This window comes from Pagrus pagrus, assembly GCF_965226575.1.
Source record: "Pagrus pagrus genome assembly, chromosome: 1".
NCBI classification, from domain to species: Eukaryota; Metazoa; Chordata; class Actinopteri; order Spariformes; family Sparidae; genus Pagrus; species Pagrus pagrus.
The window spans coordinates 25,516,889-25,542,594 of record NC_140185.1 but is presented as its reverse complement, the minus strand read 5'-3'; the positions used below and the strand labels follow the sequence as shown (position 1 = coordinate 25,542,594).

Here is a 25,706-nt window from a genome sequence, read left to right as displayed (position 1 = left end):
GAAACTGGCCTGAGGTTTCAGCTGCTGCATTTAAGCAAACTGATGCACAAAAAGCGCACTACCTGCACACGCGCGCATAAACACTCACGTGTCCCGTTGTCCTCGCTGCAGCGCCGAAGTGTGCGTCCCAGTGATAGGGTTGTGACCCAGTTTGACTGTGTAATGCTGCGCTTACTCTGAGAGGAGGAGACACTCAGCACACTGTACTGTCAGGAGGAGAGGCGGAGGAAGGGAGGAGAAGAAGAGAAGCAACACGCAGGTTAACACACAGGAGAGAGCAAAGGGAAAATAAAGAAAAGAAGGGAAGACAGAAGGATGAGATAAGACAGAGAGGAGGAGGCAGTGGACACAGTTGAGAAGGGCAGAGGGTGTCGGCTGTATGGGGAAGGGGGGTAGATGTAAGGTTGGAAGGATGAAAAATCGCAGTGATAAACGTATGTGAATGGGAGCATATCATAAGAGAGCTTTGGAACGAAAGAGAGAGAAAGCGAGATGTGTGGAAAGCGAGGCATGTGACCAGACCGTGACCCTGCGCTACAGGGTTTCCCTGGAGGGCTTTGTTAATGTGGCACAGCTACAGCGCAGCAGAGAAGCTCATTGGGCCAGCTTTTCACCACCTGCTGTGTGTGTGCGTGTGTGGTGGAGGGGGGTGTGCTGTGTGTGGCTGCAAGCGCCATTGACTGTATATACATTCAGTATGCCAGTGAGTTCTTGCTGTGTGTGTGTGTGTGTGTGTGTGTGTGTGTCTGTGTGTCTGTGTCCTGCATGTCAAGGCTGTGTGACTCTCACAGGGCTGCTCATCCTGATCACTGTCACTTCATAATAGGGGCCTAGGGCCATCCATCTGGCCCTCTGTGTGTGTGTGTGTTATTTGTTGCCATTGTCGTACTGCAGCCCTTTTCATTCCCAAGCGAAGGAGCTACAGGATCATACAGTACTGTTGTTACATTTGCTGTTTTATTAATAGAGCAAGACACAGACTGTTCGCTTGTCTCATCTTTTTCTTTCCTTCTTTCTGTCTTTCCCCAGCTGCATCTTCCATCAGCAGTGAGTCCTCTCCAGTGTCCTCCCCGGCCACCAACCACAGCTCTCCAGTCAGCACACCCAAGAGGGGTCCCCTCGGTCCAGGGCCCGTCCTGGTTCCCCCCGCCGGCCACGGCGTGCCAAACACTCCACCTGTAGTCACCATTGCTCCAACAAAGACTAGCAACGGCCTCTGGAGGAACGAGGGACGCCAGGTAGAACCACAATCAAACACCTCCTCGCGTCGACCTTGAACCTGTCTTTTCATACTTCCCTTTTTTTCCTTTCGGTTACTCTTTATGATTTTCTCTCTTTGCTTCTTCCTCTCTGTCTCTCTCTCTGTGGCTGTTCAGGCAGCGTTCAAATGTTCTCATTCTTGAGCTTGCCTGCTAGCACAAACATAACCACAGACAGGCTCTCGAGGGATTAATGGGTTTAGTAGACGGCCTGTAACCCACAGTGCAGCCGTATGTATTTGACATATGTACATGTGACATAGCTGGCAGGTCTATGAATGCCTGCTTTCCCCCAAACCTCCCCTCACCACCACCCCCTCCTCATGGCTCCACGAGTTAAACAATGCCAGCTGCCACTGGGACGTCGAGGTGACAGCCTCAACGGCAGCTAACATCTGTGCCCCTCCAGCCCCTAACCCCCCCCCTTCCCACTGAGCCCTCTCGCCCTTGGACAAGCCCCTCCCAAGTCCGTAGCCTTTAGCCTCCTAACCCCTCACACCTCCAGCCTCACCCTGTACACTTAAGCAGTCAAGTGCATCCTCAGCCTCGTCACCCCGGACACCCGCTCTCTGTTACGTAGTGGGGGAGAGAGAAAAAAGAGGGAGAGAGAGAGAGAGAGAGAGGGAGAGCTGCTTGCTTTGATAAGGAGTGGATTATGGATTATGGCCTTGCTCTAAGCCTTCTTATCTCAGCTCAGGGCTAATAGTCGAGGCCAAGCGCACGGTTATGAACAGCACTCGGCAACATGCGGAAACTCTCCGAGACGCTTTGACGGTTCCCCGGAGACGGGGGAGGGGGGGGGTAGCACAGGGTGAGCGAGGAGGTCAGCCAGCCAACAGTGTGTGGTAGCATCCAGGCCATTGTCCTCTCCCCTGGACAACCCCCCTGACCCTCACCCTCTGTAACTATAGCTTTTACAAAATTACCCTTCTGCAGTTCAAGGGTCAACCAGAGCTGGGAGGGGCTGGAGGGACAGGGGAACCCTCCCGCTGATGTCATCTCTTTTTTTATTTTTTGCCATTTCTTCAGCATAACACGAAAATAAATCAAGAAATAAAAGCCCTCCACTGCCGTCCACATGCCTGTATATTGAAGCTTATCCTGTGTGTCTGTTTGCATGTGCTTGCGTGCTTTTGGGCGGCGTTTGTGTGCGCGCGAGAGGTCGAGCTCAAATTTAAAAGGTCGTGTCACTGGGTTTGTGGTGCCTCCAGCACCTTGGGGCCACCAAGCCAAAGAATGAGGAGGTTAAGGGAGGTGATGTGGACAAGGGAGAGGCTGAGATGAGGGGGTAGAGGTTGAGGGGGACAGCGGCGGGGCATGAGTCAGGAGAAGCTGGCGTCACGTAGCATTTCCCCCTATTTCCGCGGTGCCGCTTCAGCGAGCACATATAGCTCTGTGGTCACAAAGAGTCAGAGGACACACAAATACATACGCGCCATCAAACTGTCCCTCTTAAATACAGATGATGCTGTCTGGAGCTTCTGTTGCTCAGCGCTGATCAGGAAGGATGCATCAGGAAAGAAGGGCCCTAATCTCCTTCTCTTACTCTACACGTCTACTTTTATCATGCAAGTTTTATGCCGCATCTTCTCTTCGGTAAAATACCTTCGTGCCATGTCATGAGCAACTCGTGTTTACCATGTGTTGGTAACAAGGACAAGGCGACACAAACAGCAGGAGAAGAGTTTAAGACAAAGGAGAATCTGATATTCAGAGAAAATAGTTCCATACAGAGGCTGTAAAGCACCCAAGAAAAGCTTGTTTGTTGCTGTGTGTACGTGTGTGTGTCCTGCTTTCTGTGTGTTAGAAGGGTTGATTAGTGTGTCTCTGGCTGAGATATGAGTCTGTCGTTCAGGGGGGGGGCGGGGGTGATAGGCAGCGAAGGAGGGGAGGGCTTGGTGCGTTGGCATTTTGCTTTAATGACTGCAGGAGTCTGCTCCCGCTGCTGCCTGTAATTGCTTTTTAATTGGCAATTTGGATTCATGGCTCCATCTGAGAGGCGTAAACGAGCGCTCCACAATGCGCGGGGTCTCCCACCCTCACTGGGGGTTACAGGGGCCTGGCTCATGCAGAGGAAGATGGCTGTTAATGGATGTGTCTTTGAGTCTGAGTGCTTGTATTTGCGCTCTGTGCCGTGTGTATATGTCATGCTGCTTGTGAACAGTGTGTGTTAGAGAGTAGAGGGCTGTTTTTTTTTTTTTGGGTAGTGTGAAAGGTCAAAATAGGACGTCTGGTTGGACGTGTAGGTGCCTGAGTAACTAAGGGGCCTCTCTAATGGAGATGGAAGGATCTGTCTTTGCGGTGTGTGTGTGTGCTTCTCCAAGGTGTCGACCTGTTAACACCCACACCTTTTTGCATGTCTTTCTACAGGCGTGCATCCACACAGGCATGCACAGGCATACGCAAACAGTGACTGAGCTCAGGCAGTGGCAGCAATATGTACACATTCTCATTTACAAACAAGCTTCTGCATTTTTTGATCATCTCTCGTGTAAGAGGGACTCACTGGTTTTCAGCGACAATATTAATTGTAAAAGCAGGAAACAGAGGCCAGTCTGTTGCACAATTGCGCAAGCAGCATCACGCTTTGTTGTTTTTAGAGGCATCCTTGTTTCATCTTCGCACAACGGGATTTCTGTGAAGTTTATTAGAAAGGAACGGTTGATTCAATTTTAATGGTAATCTGTGCCTGGCAATTGCACCAATTGACAGTTATTGAATCATAGCCATGATTATGAAACCATGCCCCCGTCACACACAAACTGTGTATGACGCAGGATGTTGAACACAGTTTCAACCCACATTTGATTCATTACAGCGATTTATTCACCAGATAAACAGTCAGATATCAACATTTCTAACTTAATTATAACACAGATTTTCCTGATGCTTATCATTGTTGCGTTTTATATGTACACTATATTTATATATGCGTCTGTTTTGGTGTACTGTCACCTATTTTTGTTCAAAATCCTTTAACGCGAACAAATACTGAGCAAAAAAAAGCTGATTCTAGGCTCGGGGCAATATCCAAAATTTTATATCACAATATTGTCTAGCCCAAATATCGTGAGATGCGATATTATCTAACTGAAAGTATCTTCTATTCAAAGCTGTTCCTGATGCAGCAGCTTGACCAGTGGTTAAGTTGGGGCACAGACTGAGTAAAAGGTGGAACTTGGATGGTATATCAGGCTGCCACCACCTCCTCACACGTAACACGGCAAACCTACGTAAATGGATACATTGACCTGTAGCATCAGTGATGTTCGTCATGCAGCGATGACAGCTTTCCGTAACTCAGATGACTTGGTTAGCAAAGCTGTCATCGGTGTGATAATAGCAATTGATTATCTGACAGACAGGGTGATAGAAAGCAGAGCTTCCTGTATTTACAAGCAGATTACTCGAGATGCGTTTCCCACCAGCAGTATGGACCTGCAGCAGTGCATCTGTATGATGCTTATGAAGAGAAATTGCATGTGTGCATGTTAATACTGTAAATTTGAATGAATGTGTGTCTATTTATTTCCACAAATATCAAGAGGGCTTTTACTGAGACTTCCAGACAGCTAGGCAGATAGTGAAAAAAAGACCTTTTGGAAAAAAGAGGAGAAGGAGCAAAGAGCAAACGGAGAGCCTGGCATCTTGCGGCAACCAAACCACTATCTGATACTGAGTTCATCTGACATATGTGAACCTCTTTTCCAGTTGGCTGCTGATTGGAGGCCTTCTTCTCCCTTTGCTCATAAAGCTTAGAGAGGATGGAAGTGGAGTGGGAGGGGGTAACGGGGACAGGATGTTTGAGTAGAGTGCCTTACTGTTAAGTGAAGCGCAGCAAACAACAAGGAGCAAACAGTAGCATTAAACCACTGGAAAGTGGGGGCGTCTAAGAAACAAGCGGGGGATGTGGGGGGTCTGAACATTAGAGGCGTTTAATATTGGATGTTAGCGCATCGGTGTCAGCCTGGGTCAGTGGCTGCAGAGCCGGACGTGGAGGTAATGGCTCCCTAAATTGGATTTATTTTATCAGAGGCTGTAGCGAGGGAGAGGGCAGTGCTTCTGTTGGGTCTCTCTCTAATTCCAGGCAGCCAGGAGGTTAATTTAGTGGGGCAAGGACTGCCTTCTCCTCTCACTCCCCTTCTTTATGTCTTCATCTCTGTACTTCCTTACCGTCTTAGTTGTTCCCTTGCCAACTTCAACTTGAAGTCTCGTTTTGCGGGAGATGAGCTTACTGTTCCGCCATACCTGTGAAAATCCTCCTCGACTGTATGTCCCCCCGTAAACAATTTCCGTGTACAACTTACAAGGGTTGTAAGTTTTCTCTGTTCTGCGATAGCATTTGTAGGCAGAGGGAAACCAAAGCTTCAGAAAATGCACTCCCACTCCCACAGCAGGATGTCTTTGTAGCTCTGAAACGGTGAATGTGCCTGCTGAGTGCGTATGTGTGTTTGTTGTGGGATTGGATAAGTGAGACCAGGCTTGCTGCCAAAGGGAGGGAGGGAGGTGAAAGAGAAGAGGGAAGAGAAAGAAGGAGAAGGAGAGGCAGAGGGATGTTGCTTTTGGTCTTTGTTGTCTTCCCTGTAGATGTTAGTGCAAGTTATGTACCCACACACACACACTTTGCCAAGATCAAAGTCATCATCTCTCTTGAAGCTCTGCTGTTGTACATCTACCATTACCACATCCTCATCGATCATAAGGACGACATCTCTTGTTTACAATTAGGGAAAAATGGTGAGGCCGTTTTTCACCAGTCTCTGCCTGCTGCCTCCGTTTCAACATACATTCCCCTCAGAGAAATGTTGATCCGTCTGTTTTTACGGGGAGGAGGTTTGTGTGAGAAAGTGGATAAAAGTGCCTGAGGTAGGGTGAGGGACGCTGCTGCACCATAAACAGGCCTATTCTTCCCCCCGTCTCTCCCCTCACGGGATGGACTCCATGAGCACTGACAACCGTGACGGTCACAGGTCCTCGCGAACAATGACTAAGACTCTCTCTCTGTATCTCTCTCCAGGCTGACTCGGGGCCTCGTGGGGCCAGCAGGGAACGTCTGGGTGCAGAGGGGACCCTCCCCCAGGAAAAGGGTGGCCCCTCAGTCCCTGCCCACCTCCTGGGAAACCCCTATGCCTTTGGTCTCACCCCCGGTGCTGTCATGCAGGATTCACGTTTCCAGCCCCTCAAGTGAGTCACACACTGCTCTGCCTGTTTTCTGTGGATTTGTGGGGTTGTTTTCAAGGAATTCTCTAGATGCTTAGTCATGGGTTTATTGAACTTGGTGAATTAAGAAGCCGCAATAAACATACAAATGAGTTTCTTGTTAAAATTGGTCATTTTGCACGCACACAAATCAAGCTAACCACTGCTTCTCTCCGTTATACCCCTTCTCTTACTTTCAGCTTGCCCAGACAGATGCCTAACGCTGGTCCTGTACCAGAAGAGTACCTCCGTGGTTTCAGGCCCTACGCCACGACCGAGGATGCCCTCCGCATGCCCTCTTTGCCCTTGGGCCTGGACCCCGCCACTGCAGCTGCAGCAGCTGCCTACTACCACCCCAGCTACCTGCCCCACCCTTCCTTCACGCCATACAGGTAAACCTCTCATTTAATTTGTTTTGTTGACTTGGCACCCATTTCCTCTGAGAGCAAATTGTGCAAACCAAGTGCATATGGCTGAACTAAGTACTGGTACTGCTACGACTCAGCAGTAAACGCATTAGTGAATAGCTGACCTTGAATTCGTGTTCCCAGAGGTAAAATATTTAGTTGTTTGTAGATTTATTTAACTGGAGGGGGAATTTCATCGAGTGTCGGAGAGGTGAAGTGAGATGTGTCTAAGACAGATGGCTGTGCAGATAAAAAAAATTGGGTTCAAGGTAAACAAAAGGCAAAGTGACAGAATAACAAAATAAGAGAACTCACAGTATCATTATGAGCAGGAAGTATCACTTCAAAACAATTGCATTCTTGCACTATGTGCAACACATGAGAGCAGAGTTTATCATGTCGGATGAGTCATCAATAAAAGCATTATATATTGCACCATATGACAAGCTGCTGCTAAGAAGCCTCTGTTTGAAAATATCCCAGTCAGAATGCTTTTAAGAGATTGATGTAAAAATAGATATACATCAGGTTTTACTGCCAAAGGCTGCACTGATGTCATTTACAACCTGCAGAGCTGATGTAATGATGCTTTAGTGCTCGCTAAATTGCAGTGCAGCTCTTCATAAAACAAGCACTACACTTATTTGACAGTGTTCTGAAATGTCTGTGGCTCCCTAATATATTTTGCAGTACGAGGCAAACACAACTCTGTGTCTGCATTATTAATGAAAGAGTTTAATTTGGAAGCTTCCTGAACCGAGCACATTAAGTGTGCTATATGTAGTTTCGGGGGGAAAAAATAATCAAACTCAGAAAGTTGATATTTATTATATTAATAAGGGAATAATGCAACTCAGAAATAGTTATTTGATGTATTTCCATATAAACAAGACATTCTCAAGGGTAATAAGGTCCCCAGAGCACAGAAAGGTAGCTACTTAGAGGGGTCCTGCTGACATAAACAGAGTAAAACAGTATGAAATTGTGTTGTTCTTTGAGAATAGTTTGTTTATCACACTTGAAAACCATTAAGTGTCCTCAAAACTACATAGTGCACCCTTAATAGATCAATTGTCCTTGTCTTTGCCCAAGCTACATTACGCCTATGGATAAAATGGCATACATAAGAGAGCCGCAGCTGGTTTTCCCACTTAACTCTAAATCTGGATCTTGTGCATGCGTGACTTTTGAGAAATCACCTGAAAAAAAAATCCCTGAGCCGTTTATAAATCTCGTATCCTGCTGTCACCACTCTGGTTTGTGAGGCACTATAGTGTTCCTTATATAACAGCCCAGTGTTCGTGGAATAGGAAACGCCAGCAGCAGAAAATATATGAGATATTTGTTAAAAAAAATACCGTATACAACATTGTGATCCTGTGGACTGTGTCTGTTGAGAAGGACCCGGCTTGCTTTGGGCTATCACACAGGCTGCGTGCCCCTGGTCTGTCAACGCAGCAAGATCAGAAGACTGCAGCACCCATCACACACTGCGCTGTAATGGATTTAATGAGGGGATGAGCAGTAGATGTCACACACACACACACACACACACACACACACAGTTGTGCATGGACACACAGCACAGTCTCTTGCTCCCTGTGCGGTGTGGTGATGGAGGTTGGCTGACAGACACTGCTGCTTCCTTGAAAGACGGAGGGCCTTGTGATGTTTCTTCTTCGGGAGGCACACGGGTTAATGAAAGTCAACGCTGCGCTGTCACACAGGGAGACTGACTCCTTCTCTTTCTCTCTCTTTCTTTTTTCTTATTGCAATCCTTATCTCCCAGGATGGATGACCCGTTCCTCTCCGCTTTGAGGTCACCTTTCTATTCGTTGCCAGCAGGGGGAGCTTTACCCCCCATCCATCCCTCCGCTGTTCACATGCACCTACCAGGGGTCCGCTACCCTGGAGATTTCACACACCCTTCACTGTCAGCACTGCAGTCTGAAAGGTAAAGTCTCCTTAATTCACCCACAGGCAGATTCACACAGTAGATCTCAGCAGTGTGAGCAAGGATCGTCCTTTCCAATTTCACTGACCTTTCCTCTACTCTTTCCCCCGTCCACTCTGCTTTTTTAGGCTCCAGCTGGAGGATGAGCTGCGGCAGAGAGAGAGGGAGCGCGAACGGGAACGCGAGCGCGAAAAGGAGCGAGAGCGGGAGGCGGAGAGGGAGAAGGAACGGGAGAGAGAACGAGAGCGAGAGAGGGAGCGGGAGAAGGAGCTGGAGAGGGAGAGGGAGAGGGAGCGCGAGCGAGAGAGGGAGCGCGAGAGAGAACGAGAGAAGGAGAGAGAAAGAGAGAAGGAGCTGGAGAGGCAGAAGGAGAGAGCGCTGAGGGAGAAGGAGCTGCAGGCGTCCAAGGCCATGGAGAGCCACTATCTGGCCGAGCTCCACGCCATGAGGGGGCAGGAGGACCGAACCAAGCCTGAGAGACTCACCCCTAATCGGGCTGGTATGTGTCCGTGCTGCCCCTGTAGCCCCCTCAAGCTACAGTCACACTGCTTGTCAACACCTCTCCATATAAACACTTCATATTAATAGAGCTGAAAGGCAATATATCTGCAGCTATTTGTTATTATCAGCTAATCATCAAGTCATTGTTTCAGGGTATTTGCTTAAAAATTTTAACATGTGAACATTTACGGGTTTTGACTAAACAAGCTATCAGAAAACATAACCTTCTCTCCACATGTGATTAGCATTTTTTTCTGGCATTTTATAGACCATATAAATAATAAAATAATTGCTGAATTGAGAAGATTATCAAATGAAAAGAATCTTTAGTTGGAGCCCTTTTATCCAAGTCTTACGCTGACCTTCCTCCCTCTGCAGATAAAACCAAAGAGCCCGTCCCTCCAGCTCCCAAACCGGTCCCTCCAGGACTCCACTCTTCAATGGTCCAATCACATCATCCCGTCCCTGGTCTAATCTCAGGCCACGGCATCTACATGGGGCCCGGCGCTGTAGGGCCGGGGCTCTCAGCCTCAATGATGGCTCAGAGGACCAATGAGGAGGAGAGGTGGTTGGCGCGGCAACGCAAGCTGCGGCAGGAGAAGGAGGATCGTCAGTACCAGGTGTCTGAATTCCGCCAGCAGGTTCTGGAGCAGCACCTGGACTTGGGTCGGCCGGGTGACGCAGTAGATCACAGGACAGACCCGCACAGGTGAGACTCAAACCAAAGGGTGCAGAAATTTCAAACCCACTTAGATTTTTTTTTAACCACATGCCATGGTAGTATTTATTCCCGCCCGACTTGGCGAATGCAGAGATGTTTTGCCCATGGCATCTGATAAAGACCAGCAGTTCTGGGGTCTCTGTGACACCAAAATGCATGCACGCTTTCAGTGGAAAACACTATTTCTGGGGTGTTTTTTGGCTCGCTGTCTCTGCTAGCCAGATAGGGACAGTTGTGCCTGTTTTTTGAAGCCTCAGAAGCTGGCAGGCTTTAGAAGTTTGTTTTCAGGCAGGACCGGAAAAAAGATAAACCCTGTCAGAATCATCATGTCGACTCTATTTCTGTCCATGCTTCCTTCCAGGGCCGACATGTAGGCAAATACGCAGCTATGTTTAGGTGTTGATGTAGGGTTTAAGTGAGGTCCTGATCGCTGCTTTTCATGATTAGTGGATAGGGGTTTCAAACAGGCAGCGAGTGGGACGGCTAAGATACACAAAGGCTAATTCTCGGCTAATCCTCTCAACCTTGCACAGCGTAAGCCCCCGACTTACCCTCCTTTGTTACTGTGCCTGTGTTTGTGTTGTTGTGTGCGGTTCAGAAGTGAGGTTGTGGTTAATTCTGAACCGGTAGGACAGGACAGATACACATGTCTGCTATCAGTAACCCTACGGTATAATCACAGAATCACAGCTCACAGGCTGCAGATTGCCGATAATGCACACACATTTACTCGCTCTCACACACACACACACACACACACACATAGAAAATGCAAACACAAACAGGAGGCATAGATAATTTGACTGGTCATGCAGCGCGCGCTCCTGCCAGGTTTGATTTGGAAAGACGCTCGAGAAAGTGTCCATCAGCCATCTGCCTTTCTGTTTTCCCCACTGTTGCCATTCCTTTTCCACCACTATGCCATTATTCCTTTTCAAGCATCTCCTGTTTTTCTCTTTACATATATATATATATATATATATATATATATATATACTTCTTCCCTCTCTCACGTAATTGAATACGATTCCCTTTCCAACTCTCCATTGGCCTCCTCACCCTCCCTATATAAGTCATTTTCTCCTCTGTCTGTCTGTCAGGAGAAAATTTCTCCTGGCCTCTTCTTCATAACACCACTCTCTGAACTTGCTCTCTCACTTTTCTGTGTGTGCGTGTGTGTGTTTGTATGCGTCCCACACTACAAGGACCTAACAGATCAAAAACCAGCCTGTATATCTGGAGGACATTGTAAGCCTTGGCCACATCCTCACTCTGCTCTGGGCTACTCTGTCTGGGCTTGATAACACTGTTTTGCTCAGCTATACAAACTCACAGACATAGTGACAGGGATGAAGGGAAATGGGCAAGGAGTATACGCACTATGGTGTGTCTCTGCGTTGAATGTGTGATTTGAAAACAATCAATTTCAGAGGAGATATGCACATTGTACTGTATTTCCAACAGATAAACATGGCTGCTGTTCCATTGTATCTCTACAGATCCATACCAAATCACCATGAACCAGGAAGCCGGGACCTTCACCCTCACTTAGGCGCTCCTCCGCCCCTCATCTCCCCCAAACCCCCGCAGCCACCACGAGAACACCACCCTCCACCTCCCACCACCCTGTGGAACCCTGCATCTCTCATAGAAACAGCCTCAGAGTCCAGACGTAACCACGAGCCCTCAGGGATGGGACACTTCGAGCTCAGTCGGCTGCCGCCGGGGCCCTCGAAATATGAGGACACAGCACGAAGGAGAGAAGGGGGAGCGATTGAGAAATATCCCCCGCTGAGAGGTCCACCGGGCCTGCCGGAGCCCAGCACATTCCTTGCTGATCTGGAGAAATCCACTCAGACGTTCTTTAGCCAGCAGAGGGCGTCACTGTCCCTGTCCAGCCAGTATGAATTGGAGGGAGCTGTGAAAAGCAACGCTGGACTAAAGAGCCTCCAGGGACACCCAGGGCACAATAGACATGGACAAGGGATGGGAATGGTCTCTGGGCCAGGGATGGGACAGGTAGCCACACTGGGTCCAGAGACGACGCTGATCTATGACGAGGTCCTTCAACAGCACCGAAGGCCTGTCAGCAAGCTGGACCTGGAGGAGAAGAGGAGGAGGGAGGCCAGGGAGAAAGGTACTCACCATACACTTGATAATCATGGACTGTATCTTGTTAATCTTAATCTTAACAGTTAACTTAGTTAGAGGATTCAAAAAAGTGGGGTGTCAGTAGTGACCTCTGTTTTTCTGCTGCAGGTTACTACTATGAGCTGGATGACTCATATGACGAGAGTGATGAGGAGGAGGTGAGAGCCCATCTCAGGAGAGTAGCAGAGCAGCCCCCACTCAAATTGGATGATTCCACAGAGGTAAAACACCTGCCAACACATAAGCTTCCTGTGCTTTCCTTGATGGAGGCACACTGTGCACAAGCTCTCATGACAAAACATTGCAGTAAGATTTTAATTTTTTTTTTTTCCACCTCTTTGCTCAGAAATTGGACTTCCTGGGAGCGTTCAGCCTGACCACGGTGGGCCGGCGAGATGAGCTGGTGCAGCAGAAGAGAAGGAAGAGGAGGAGGATGCTCAGGGAGCGCAGCCCCTCGCCACCTGCCTTGCACTCGAAACGCACTCCTCCTCCTCCTCCCCAACTCAGCACGCGCTTCACCCCTGAGGAGATGGACAGAGCCCCCGAGCTGGAGGATAAGAAGCGCTTCCTCACCATGTTCAGACTGTCACATGTCACTATACAGCAGAGGAGAGGTAAGAAAGCTTACAGTAATGCACAGATAAAGCCCTGTATGGGGCAAGGCAACACTTTCAATTTACTTAGTCATGTAAAAACACGTAGAAAACTCCCTGGTAATATATAATATATTATATTATAAAGGTGATTCTTCACAATTTCTCTTCATGTGGCTCTTGGGTTTTACCTGCTTATCATGCATTTGGTTGTGTGTAACCTGAACACATCAATCTAATAATGCACATTTACAACTGAATGCTCAAGGACCTCTTGTGGCTGCAGTGATTCACAATTTCTGAAAATCCTCTTGTATTGACTGCTCTGTTGTAGCGCTATTACTCATTACTTGCTTTAGTTTGGAATAATTTTTCTGCTAGGTACACTCTGTACTTTTACAGGTACAAAATTACGTCGGAGCCACCGTGTACCTATTAGATCAATCAGTGCCAAATTTCGATGCCTTAAGAGCAGGTTGTGTTGCGAATTCAAATGAATATTGATGAAGCTTAGACTTTTGTCTTTACAGCACAGTTTTACGCTGTGCATTATGCCATAGAAAAAGGCATTTCCAGCCAGCGGCAAGGCTAAAAAAACAGCTTGTTTCAGGCAAAAAACTGACACCCATAGAAAAGTTACGTCTCATCTTGAACATGTGCATCTGCAAATCAAAGGGGCAATATGGTCAAATCTTACATACTGCCCCTTTAATGCCACACCAGATTTGTTACGATCCATTTAAATCAGGCATGGTACTAGTTGAATAATCCCTGTTTTGTAAGGATGTAAGCCTGGCGAAGATTTACACTCTTCTAGTTTAATTACAACATTAGTTAGTGGAAGAGTTAACTTTGTGTAACAATGCCTCTTAGCTATTCTTAATTAAATAAACCATGGCTCCCTTAATGCTTAAATTAAGAATTGGCGCGCCCAGGAAGCTAACTCCGTTGTCGTTAAAGCAGTATATCAGAAGTAAGTGAAGAAAATACCTTTTACTGACGTTGTTAAATCGTCGGGCATTATCACTGTGCTTCAGCCAACTACTTAGAAACCACTGCATCACGGAGCTGACCCAGTGCCCTTTGCATGGCACACAAACATCTCCATCCATTAGTCATATCATGTCTCCTCTCTTTGACATCTAAAGAAGAAGAATGATTGCATGCTCATTTAGCTTTTAGATAGTAGTAGCCATTCCCAGTCGGCTCCCCGGCTCGCTGACGCTTCACTTCAGCTGAGCCCTGCCTGCTTTACATGCGCTGCGTTCTCATTAACATGTCGGCTCGAGCCTTGAAGGAACTCATAAAGGGGTCAAACAATGAACATGTCAACCTCAGACCCCTATATTATAGGCGGCATATATTAAACTGTGTATGCATAATGTAATGCTTTACATTGGCCTAGATAGAAAGGTGGACTTGTCAAGGTTCTGTTTGTAGACGCATTCACACACAGACACGCACTGACGAGGAATTGGGAGTGGCAGCAGTGGGTTTACGGTGATCCTCGCCTAATCCTCTTGATTTACTGTTTGCTGCCTGTAGATGGCAGCGCACAGCCTCCCACGCTGTCAGGCCACACTACACACACACACACTAAGAGGAAAAGGTTGCTCATGAAATTGTGAATAAGACACACACGCAGATAGGAATAATGCTACAAAGATATAAAGACTTAGACATTATGTCTTTTTCTCTCTCTCTCTTAGACAATGAAAGAGTAGTGGAGCTGCTTCAGGCCATTAAAGAAAAGAGCGTAACATTGGACACCATCAGACATGCCCCTCATCCGCTGTGTAAGAGCCCTCAGGCACCGATCTCTGGTGAGACACATGCTAACGTACATAAATATGCACACTTTCCTATAGGTATTTATTCATTTGCATACAGGGTTCATAGAAAGTCTGAAAAATGCTTCATTTCGACTGTTACTTGTATGTTTTTAAGGTTAGAAATGAATTTCGATACAATCCTTGAAAACAGCTTGATTTTCAACATAAACCTTTTTTTAAATGAAACAATCCCGTTGTCATATTGCTGTGCCTTGGCTTTGAAATTAGTAGGAATTAAAGATAAATAATCAGGATCAAAACATCAAAGTTTTATATGAACAGCCGGTAAAATAAGCAAAGTGATAATATACACTGATTGCTTTGGCTAGAAAGGAATTCTGTAAACTTTATAAGAATTTAGATGTGACGACAAAGGCTTTGAGAGTCTGGAAAATGTTGGTGTAGGTCCACTGAAAGTGCTTGAACAGTGCTTGAATTTATAAAGAGCTGTACCAACCCTGCGTACAATGCACCTGGATGGTAGATGCATCTAAAGTAACTACAGTTACTAATTGGAGCGTTCCATTTATAGTTACGTGGATCTTGACCTCATCACGTCTAACACATGTTCAAATGATTGCAGATTCTGCATTTGCCCAGCCTTCCTCTGAATCAGAAGACCACCACAGCGTCAGACCGCATAGCCCCTCCTCACATTGCCCAGCGTCCCCCAATGGCCATCCGAAACCCCTCGGGGACACATTAAGACCAAAGGAACCCCCTTCTCCAGCTGTCTACCCTGACAAGGCCCGGGGGCCCAGTGAGGGACCGATCTCCAAGAAGAGCTCCAGCCTGCTGAACAGCTTGCGGCCCCCACTCCCCCTGCAGGCTAAAGAGGGCCTGCACAGCGTCAACGGACGCACCAAACCCTGGGACAGCTTCACGCCAGAGGAATTTGCCCAGCAGTTCCATGAATCGGTGCTTCAGTCCACTCAGAAGGCTCTGCAGAAACACAAAGGTAAGCCACACAAGTCACAGTGCTAGTGATCTGTGATGCTGACAAACGGGCAGCAGGACAGCATAGTGACCAGAGACCATCTTTCAGTAATAAGACAAACAAACAACAGGGCAGCCAAGACCGTTGTTTTTCCTAACTTAATTAATTAAGCCTTTAAGCATGAAGTCTTTGCAGAAAAGCTCTTATAAGCCAAACAAATTAAATAAATCAACCCTCCCTTCTCTCCCATCTTCTCCTTAAGGTGGAGCCGCGGGGATATCGGAGTCGTCGCACCTCCAGGAGTCGTCTGTTCACTACAACATTCCAGAGCTTCAGAGCGCCCCCGGCCGGCCGCCACAGCCGCATTCGCATCCACATCCTCATCCGCATCAGCTTCCACATCCACTTCCACTTCCGCAATCTCATTCAAATGCACATCCATTTCCCCATCTACTCACACACCCTCACTCTCAGCCCAACGGGCAGCACTTCTCTGCACCCCCACACCGGGAGGCCTCAGGGGCGAGGGAGGACCTGTCGGGTCAAGATGACTCTGAGGAGGAAGAGGATGAGGAGGAAGAGGAGGCGCCTGCTTCCAAGTGGCAGGGGATTGAATCTATATTTGAAGCTTATCAGGAATATGTTGAAGGTAAGCAGCCGCACAATGTTCAGTGATAATACTGCTGCTGCTGAAAAACTCATAATTCATAATTTAGCGTTTTCTTTTATTCCCAGAAAAAAAAGATTTATGAGATGTGTATCTTAAAGCATAGTACAATTGAATATTGTTTCCTGGTTGAAGTCGATACAAATAGACTTGATTTTTAGCAGTTGTTGTAGCTTTCTTTCGTCACTAGAGGGTGGTATTCATCCTTCCTGTACCTGGTTCATATGTAAAATACATTTGTAATCAAGATTTCTGACAGCAATTCACTCAGCAATAGCCATCTGATCAATCTGAGAAACAAGGACAAACATTTATTTTCTGTGCTAATTGCTTGGGATAAGTTGGCGTTAGATTGGATCTGCTGTTAGATAGCATGCACGGCTATTGTTTTTTTCTCTAATCCCCAACACTTATTTTTTCCTCTTCCCGACTTTGTCCACCAGAGCAAAGTTTGGAGCGACAAGTGTTGCAGAGCCAGTGTCGAAGACTAGAAGCTCAGAACTACAACCTCAGTCTGACTGCTGAGCAGCTGTCTCATACCATGGGGGTAAGATGTCTAAGCCTTACATCCATCTCCACACACACTTCTGTTATTGTCCTTCTCAATGTACACAGGGCAGTTAAATGGGTTTAAAACCAGAATATATGAACTGAAGTCAAGGGATACAAGTGATCCTCCTTGTTAGGATTTTGTGTTAACTTTCTATTTCATGTCTCCCCATGTTGTGTAGGAGCTGATGTCCCAGAGACAGAAGCTGGCGGTGGAAAGGGAGAAGCTACAAGCAGAGCTGGAGCACTTCAGGAAGTGTTTGACGCTGCCACAGACTCACTGGCCGAGAGGCAGCCATTACAAGGGCTACCCCCCCAGGTGACCCCAACACGCCGACCTGATGTTCCCCAGGCCGCCTCCCCTTTCAGACTGACGCCCAGAGTTTATTTTTCATGGCTTGGTCCACATGGCTCCATGGAGGAGAACATGGCTGGCTAGATAAAACGAATGAATGAATGAATGATTGAATGAATGGTTGGAGTGAATGGATAGATGGGTGATACAGGACCATACAGTGAAGGAAAGGCAGTCTTTGGATTGCGGCTAGCCAGGGACTGTGCCACGAGCCACTAACGCGTGCCAATGTAGCCAACCCCACGAGATCAGCAAGAGTACGGGGCAGGAGAACCTGAAGATGAACACAAACACACACAAATACACACACATGCACCTGCTTTTTCACACAGTCTTCAGCCCCTGCTGCTCTATTGTTCAGTCCCTGCATCCCTCGACGCCACAGCTACACAGACAATCCTGCCAATGAGGGAGCAGCTGCCCCGGGAGGGGTGTCGTCAAAGAGACTTGAACGCTCCAAAGGCTTCTGGCCAGTCGGGACTGATTTTTATCACAGTGGCCATGAGCTTTTGAACTGGAAATGCACTTAAGAATAAAAGCTGAAGAACTACCTGGTGGTACTGTGTTACAACAAAGAACTGTTGAAATTAGGGAAGAACTTAGAAAAATGCACATTTTTGGAAAGAATTAAGGAAATGTTTTATTTCGAAATAGAAAATTTGAGAATAAGAATTTTAAAAGGTGCTTCAGCCTTGTATTGTATATAATATGAAGACTTAAAAGAATTTTGTATGTTTTTATTACTTTAATCATTGTTCTTTTAAAAGAAAAAGCCTGCCATTTTTATATGTTTATGCTTTTTTGGGGGTTGGAAAAGAAAGCCTTGCTTTTAGTGTTTGTACTGCTGCTGGCCAGAACAGCTCATTTTGAGACATTTAACAGAGTGAGAGAGAACAGGACACACTCCCCCTCTTACTCTCTCTCGCCTGGCACTGCGCAACTGAGACCCAGCCACGGCCACCTCATGTGGCGTCTGAGCTCAGCGAAGCTTACTTAGAGGTCCCGAGACATGGCTCATCCCCGTTCCTTCACAGCAACATGCGTCTCTCTGTTTTAATGCCCCTTTCAACAACTCCTCTGGTCAGCTTCGCCGCTGCTGGCATGACAGATAGCTTGAGATATTCTCATTCAGAAACCAGTTAAGATCGATAATACAATGTTTTTTATTGTTTTTTTTGTTTTTTTTTACTTTGGTCACATACTTGATTATTTTGTAAAGACATGAAGAGTCTCTTAAGCCGCCAGCTGATTAAACTGGTTCTTGATGCTTTATCCTACCGTTGGACCTTCCACTTCACTTCGTATGACATTAGATAACATTGAACTCAAACAATACGACGGTATGCGTAACGTTAGATCAAGCCTTACAAGATCAAGCTCTTATCAGCAGCCGTGAGAGGACACAGTGCCAAAATGAAAAAACAGTAGCATTTTGGATTCTTCATTTTAAATTGAGTTGCAATTAGGTCAAAGCCAAAAACATTCAAACCAGAATGGCCATCTTCCACCGCTGAACACCTTTGACCCCACTCGTCTCCATTCTGCATTTTTAGGACCCAAAGTTGCCAACATGTTATTAATAAACCACACAAAGCGTAGATTCAAACAAGGCATTTCCTGGTACCTAATATAATATCAGAAAGGTTTGATTTACCTGGCTTCATACCTGTTTACAACCTCTGCCTGCCCGTCAGCCTCTTTGTCAGCTCTGCCCTGAGATTCAGCCACAGGTTTAACACCGACTTCCCATCCTGCAACTCATGTTGCCTCATGTAGCCCATTAACGAGGCGAAAAAATCATCAGAAATTGGTGATGGGATTGTTGGTGTCAAAGTGGGGCATTTCAGTATTTTTCCAAACACGTAATTAACTTTGAAAATGTGCAGAAAGTTGATTAACTAGAGAAGACCGAAGCACAACTCCCCCCCTGCATACAGTATATCAATTACAAGTGCCTCAAGAATTTGGGGGCATGTGAATGAGTCGCAGTCCACATGAAGGACGTTCTACACACAACATCAGTGATCAGGGACTTTACATTCAAGTGTCTACTGTACGTCTCACACCTTCCAGTTATGTGCATGTCAAGAACCAACACTGAATTCCTTTATCTAAACGCATCTCTGAGAATCTGTTCAATCATGAGGCCCAAGCCAGTTCAGAGGACCAGGTGGCTCCAGAGTGTAGTCTGTCATTTTTACAGAGCAGAGAGACAAGAGCGCAGCCTATTGGTTAATGAGGGAGTACGCATGCTGAGGTATAAGCTGCCAATGACCCTGGGGAGGAAGGTGTAGTACAGTGAGCACCCTTACCCAGCCTCCCTGTGTCTCCAGCCCACGCACACCCCATGCAATAGCCCCATTACTCAGTGGAGGATGTCTAGATGCTGTGAAATCCTGTTTTTAAAAATGTACTTGTTTGAATTCATTGTAATGTAATATATTCTTTGTTGAATGTAGTAATTAGGTATTTATGAATATATGGCTGTGATTTCAGACAAAAAAGAAAATAAAATATTTCAAAAATGTTAAATGTCAACCTTTGTCTTTGTTTGTGGGTGCTGGTTGGTAGGTTCGGCAACTTTACACGAGCGTGGAACACTAAAATCATACATGTAATTTTAAAAAAGGATTAAAAAAGGCAAAGATTCTTCATTATTTATTACATTTAAGTACTAACCTCAACCAATATTATTTTGTCAATAGTTTTGGATTAAAACTGTAATGAATCTTGGTCAGACTGTTGGTTTCCTTCCACCCCACAAGATATTCACTCTTCTTTTAGTCTAGTTTTAAAAGTAACTTCCACTTAAGCCCCGACCTCAAAGCTGGAGTTAGTCCTGGGATGCTGTGCTGCTGCTTCTACTGCTCTTAAATATTTAAGATGGGTCAAATACAAGGCAAATGCCCGACAAGGACTGAAGAAGGAATCCATTGTTCGTTTTGTTATTAATACAGCAGCAAACAGTCCAGCAAACATGCAAAACACCTCATCTAGAACACTGAAATATGCCGGATATGAGGACGTACAAAAAGAGTACACTCATCTACCCTCAATATATTAACAAATACATTTATTTTGTCACTTCTTGTCATATACAAAAATGGTAGCAGTTTTAAACTACAGTGAGCATCCTAAATTAAATTAAATATCCACATATTTCAACCAGCAGATACATATACAGCCTACGCGCTTTTAATTGTACGTATTAACACATGCCTCCCTCAAAATTAATACAACCGCTTAAAAAAAAGGCATGAGATTTATGTAAATGGCTGATTGAATTTCTGAAAAAAACAGTCCTTTGGGTAATGAAGGGCCTGCTGACTGAGTCCACACCTCAGTCCAAGGCTTTAACCTCAGTGTTCCCACAGATCCAGACCCATTCAGCAGGTCTCGATCTTGATCTTGTGGATCAATAGTCCTTGAACTGTCCCTTACTCGAACCAGGCTGCAGATTGGAGCGTAGTTTGTACATGCAGTTGAGAGAGTCAAGAAGGAACGATCGTATGGTGTTGATCTCCATCAGAGTCAGGTTGTCCAGCTACAGGGGGAATGAAGCAGAGAGAGACAAGAGATATGGTCAGTTTTAAACAGGTGAAAACAAGACTTTTTCTCTAATGATTGCTCTGGACGTGTGCTCACATCTGCTGGATCTTAATATGACAGGAAAGCAGGAAACAGCACGGTCACAAGATACCTAAATGAATAATCTGCATTATATTGCAAGACACTGTAACCATAGCTGAGTCAATCCTGTTAATTAAGAAACAATCAAGGGGCTCCGAGGTTCGACTTTAATAAATGTTCAGAGCTCTTCATCACTTGAAGTTGCTCATTAGAGCACAGAAATATTTCCAAGGTGCTGACATGTTTCTTGAACTCCAACACAACCCCAACTAGCCATTTAAATAAATGGAGAATAATTACTCAACTAATTATTTTCAGCTCTAGTCAACCCAAGGACTCTTCATTTACTATCACAGATGACAAAGAAACACGGCAAATCCTCACATTTAAGAAGCAAGAAGCAAATGTTTGACATTTTAATTGATGATCAGAATGGTTGGTGATTAATTTTCTTGCCATCCACTAATTAAACTGACAGCTCGAACATTTTGTGGACACTAAATACACAGTGTGTTATTCTTCGTCATCAGTTGTACCTTGGCATGAGCCTCCATCTGACTGATGAAGCTGTCTGCGGAGAGGCGGAGTTTGGCCACACGTGTGTCCCAGATGTCTTTGACCAGTGTGCGGATCTCATCTGCCTTAGGGATGTTGTCAGAGGCACTACAGAGACACACAAACCATAATGTACACTACAGTGCCACATACACAGACAATAAGGGAGCATTTTTAAAAACAGTTTAATTACTATACAACACTATGAGCACACAAAAGCCTAATTTCTGCATGGGGATTCCTTAAGTAGAAATATCTCACTAGTTCAGTAGCAGTTTGGTCAGCTCCATATAGTAAGGACTGGGAGCAGGCGTAAAGGCGTCCTCCTTCCTCTCAAGGTCTCGCATCTCCTCCAGTTTCTCTGCACAGGATCAACAAAAGGTAAATTAAAACAGTACTTTAATGAGTCACCATCACCAGATTAAAGAAATCAACATGAACGTCAACATCTCTCAGATGCGTCATCATTGTTGTTCAAATTCTTTTATTTTCATCATCTTGTGCCAACGATGTTCAGCTTTTCTCTTTTTGCGAAATCTGAAATGTTTAATGCATAACTCTGGCCGTATTCTAAACTTTTCTTGAGCAATGAATTGATCCTACAAACAAGTACATCATGTGCAGCCAAAGCCTGGTATGTCTTAGTCCATAAACCTGCATTGTTGTCAAAACATTATTAAAAACACACCGATGAGCCACAGCGTTGCACTGAGTGGCATGTCCCCGCATCATTATACATCCAGTATACTGAAAGCTGGCTACACACACTGGTTTTGACCTTGAGCTAACGTCTGCACCAATAAAAGGAGTACAGTGAGTCCAGTTAACCAGCCAAGAATCGAGGAGGCGCTGTCAACTTCGCTGCCCAACTCTCAGAGGAGTGTGCAGCTGAGTCATGTTTGTGCCATTTCCCACATTCAGGGAGTGCTGCTATGTGAAAACAATACATTTGTAGATTACAGCACACGTAAAATGCAAGGCTGACGACTTTAAATTATGTTTTAGCGTGTTTATGTCCTGGGATGGGCCACACCTCTACTTCTGATTCTGGATGATGCGCTAGTCTTTAATCCCATTTTTATTACAAATCAAACGTTTAATGCAAACATGGCAAAATAGTCCCCAGTGACACTATTTTTTCCACTTTTATAATCTTGCTTTTGGATGTGAAAGGTGTGAAGAAGTAGGTTTAAGGTTTTACCTCTTAAAGTGAAAAAAGCACGTGTTGTGTGATACGGATTACTCGAACATACAGAAGCTTTTTGCACATTTAGTGGAGATCTAAAAGTTTCCAAGGATACCAGATATATCTGGCTGAATTTTGGTTTAATATGTTGAAATGATGCACAAGACCTACAAACGAATCAGCAATCATCAAACCATAAAAGTAGTCAGCTATCTTGACAGCTTGATAACACATCAAAGACCTGTATGCTCTGTATATCTTACCTACATCCATCCAGGCAGGAGGCATAATCCTACATTTCTGTCTCTGCTTCAGGTTAAGGGCCAACCACACAGGAACATCAACTGGCAGTCCAGGGTTGAAGGGACCCAGATCGCCCTGAGGAGAGACAGATGTTATCCCCAAAAACACTGAAGTTCGAGTCACCTGACTCCCATCTGACACCCATATGGCATATGAACATGAGAGATGTGCAGATTACAGCTGGTGATCTGGGTTAATGTGTTTACATTTTACACTAACGCTGCTGGCCCATACAGAATATATTAAAACTAGAATATGACCACATTGATATTTCACCATCAGACTAAGGTTTGGCACGTGCTAATGTTAAAGGTGCACTGTGTAGTTTTGGGGAAAACATTTTAATAAGAGAAGGATCTTAATCGACTGATGTTTTATGCCTAAACTAAATAAACAAACCTCTTTGTTTTCATGACTGAATAATCTGAATAAACCCAACTTTCATACTGTTCTACTGTTTATATTTGGCGGACCCTGCCACCTTTCTAGCTCCAGTGTTCTGTGGACCTTATTTACCTCTGAGAACAGCTTGTTTATTCAGTAATGGAAGAAATAAATACTTGAGTTTCTATTATACCCTCATTAATATTGTTAATATTACAATTCTGCGTTTGAATTTCTTCTCCAAAACTACACGGAGCACCTTTAACTACTGAGCTAATGTGGCTAACGTTATGCGAGTTATCAGTATTTTGTAAGAAGTTAACCGTGTAAAACAAAAACGTCCTGACAAATACAGCTGACTTCACTTACTTACCCCGATCAGATAGACCTTGTCCAGACTGAAGTTCGGGATAATCTTCACCACTTCTTTCTCAGCGAGGAACTCTACCTCCGCGGGGTCCATAACTGTTTTGAAATTGTTTTGTATCTAAAAACTTTACCCTCACATCTACGCTGCTAACGTTTCCCGCGCTGGAGGCTGCACGAACCCGCACGAAGACTACGCAGGATGAGACAGCAACGTCATCGACAAGCGACGTAATGTCCGTGTCGGTGAGTACTTCGTTCCGTTGTGTTCACTTTAACATCGTCGGTGTGTTTGTATGTTCATATCCACCACTTAATGTGTCAGACTCTTTAGAGAAACTGTAGCTTGAAGATCGTTGGCTGGCTCGTCAGGGACCGCGTGTTTATGACGACACTGTCCGATCCTGAAGTTTCTTTTCGCTGTATCTGTCCCGGAAGGAAGAAGTGGGTCATGTGACAGCGACAGTTGCCAGTAAGTGCCGCTAGGTGGCAATATTCACCAAGTGATAAAATGGAGGCCATTGATGTGACATGAATGTGACTTTCAAAAGTTCAAAATTGCAGTCCGGCCTTTCTCTTATTGTGACATCTGTTTTAATATAGTTTGTGGTATTTCTCATTTATTCAAGTTTTCATTTTGACAAAGTCAGTTTGCGGAAGCCATGAATGGTAGAGTAGTTAAAATAACCACAAATTAAGTGCAACATTCACATTTTTACTTTATTTGCTTTGTTAAGGTAACACTAGCAATGTTACCAAAATATATTTATAATTTTATATAGTATCAATGATCATGTGTAAGTAGCATTTTTTTGTATAAACTGATCATATATTTTCTTTATATTCCATGTAACTACTAGCTTTAGCTGTCAAATGTAGCTATGCAGTGGAGTAAAAACTACAATATTTACCCCTAAAACAGTACAGTAAAAGTATGAAGTGTTATAGAATATATATAATTAAAGGAATATTGATAAAAACATCCTGTATCATTTGGTTAAAGATGTCTATGACTGGTGATAAATTTCATTCTGCTTAAAATTTTAGATACACAATATTTGAGAGTGCAAATTAAGTTCTCATTTATATATATATAAAAATCACAAATTGAGTATCTTTGATTTTTAGACTGCTGATTGTATAAAACAAGATTTTTCATGACATATTCTTGGCCTCTAGGAAATTGGGCATGTGTCACTACTTTGTTTTATACAACAAATTTAATTGGGGGAAATAATCTGTAGATTAACTGATTATGATGGAGCCCTGATTGCATAGAAACAAATGATACTCTTATGAAGACTATTAAAAATGAGATTTCTGTAAGTGGTTTGTAGCAGTAAACATAGCTAGTTCTGTGGTCATGAGTGGATAATATAACAGCTTACTATAGGAGCTGATAAAAGCCTGATCCAGGGCTAATGCACATGATTGTACTGTAGGTGCCGAGGATTCTCCACTGGGATTTAAAACAAAGTGGGGCAAATCGGAAAGAAACGTGATAATTTTCAGGGCAAAGTCTGTAAGTGATATGAGGTGGTGGTGCATACGTGTGTGATAAACTGAGGACACACAAAAGAGGCCAGTAAAGAGGAATCATGTACGTGAGGACAGATCAGCATAGTTTCCTGGTTATTCAACACCATACACTGTGATTCATCACTTCTTTGTAAGAGCAGGAAATTACATCTTGAACAGTTACTTAGAGTAGGAAGTGTCAAAATCTGACTACATGTTACTTTTATTAGAGATTATGTTTAAGGTATGTGCAACTGCTGTGACTTTGCTGCAGTAATGATGTTCCCACTTAGATTAATTATTAAGTATTGTATCTATTGTTCTTCTGTATTTCTACCACGTTATTTACCTGCATGTTTTATGATAGATTCTGTCGTGTACATTAGCATTAAAAAATATATAAAATATTTTTCTCTATTCTACCTGCCCTGAGTGGATAGTAGCACAATGACCCTGACACGTGTTACTGATAAAGCCATTAGTACAACCCTCGATAGGCTATTTTAAGCCATACCAAACTAAACCAAAAAAGCTGCAGCCCTGAATCTGTAAGAGATCATTTCAAACTAAATCAACATTTTCTGAACTCTAGAGGTAGTGATGGGAGATATTGAATGACGAATTTGACAGAGATTTGGG

General features: G+C 44.8%; 2 protein-coding genes across 4 annotated transcripts in view; one reads left to right on the top strand and one right to left on the bottom strand.

Moving 5' to 3' along the window:
* The window catches only part of gse1b (Gse1 coiled-coil protein b), a 173,885-nt gene extending 154,222 nt beyond the window's left edge, over positions 1–19,663 (top strand). For 2 of the 3 annotated variants that reach the window (XM_084357512.1, XM_084357510.1), the window contains 14 exons: positions 1,030–1,238; positions 6,277–6,443; positions 6,659–6,850; positions 8,655–8,819; positions 8,948–9,318; positions 9,699–10,029; positions 11,541–12,178; positions 12,301–12,413; positions 12,539–12,806; positions 14,495–14,608; positions 15,201–15,575; positions 15,817–16,203; positions 16,665–16,768; positions 16,953–19,663. In XM_084357512.1, coding sequence (XP_084213638.1) covers positions 1,030–1,238; positions 6,277–6,443; positions 6,659–6,850; positions 8,655–8,819; positions 8,948–9,318; positions 9,699–10,029; positions 11,541–12,178; positions 12,301–12,413; positions 12,539–12,806; positions 14,495–14,608; positions 15,201–15,575; positions 15,817–16,203; positions 16,665–16,768; positions 16,953–17,093 — 3,575 coding nt within the window. In that variant the 3' untranslated portion in view covers positions 17,094–19,663. The remainder of the gene's footprint in view (positions 1–1,029; positions 1,239–6,276; positions 6,444–6,658; positions 6,851–8,654; positions 8,820–8,947; positions 9,319–9,698; positions 10,030–11,540; positions 12,179–12,300; positions 12,414–12,538; positions 12,807–14,494; positions 14,609–15,200; positions 15,576–15,816; positions 16,204–16,664; positions 16,769–16,952) is intronic. The other variant, XM_084357511.1, reaches the window with a different exon arrangement.
* Positions 19,664–20,181: 518 nt separating this feature from the next.
* gins2 (GINS complex subunit 2) lies at positions 20,182–23,894 on the bottom strand. Its single transcript, XM_084357539.1, has 5 exons — positions 23,557–23,894; positions 22,760–22,874; positions 21,572–21,671; positions 21,292–21,418; positions 20,182–20,669 (listed from the first exon to the last, which is right to left on the bottom strand). The coding sequence occupies exons 1-5, from the start codon at positions 23,644–23,646 to the stop codon at positions 20,541–20,543; spliced, it is 561 nt and encodes a 186-aa protein (XP_084213665.1). The 5' UTR covers positions 23,647–23,894; the 3' UTR covers positions 20,182–20,540.
* Positions 23,895–25,706: the final 1,812 nt, after the last annotated feature.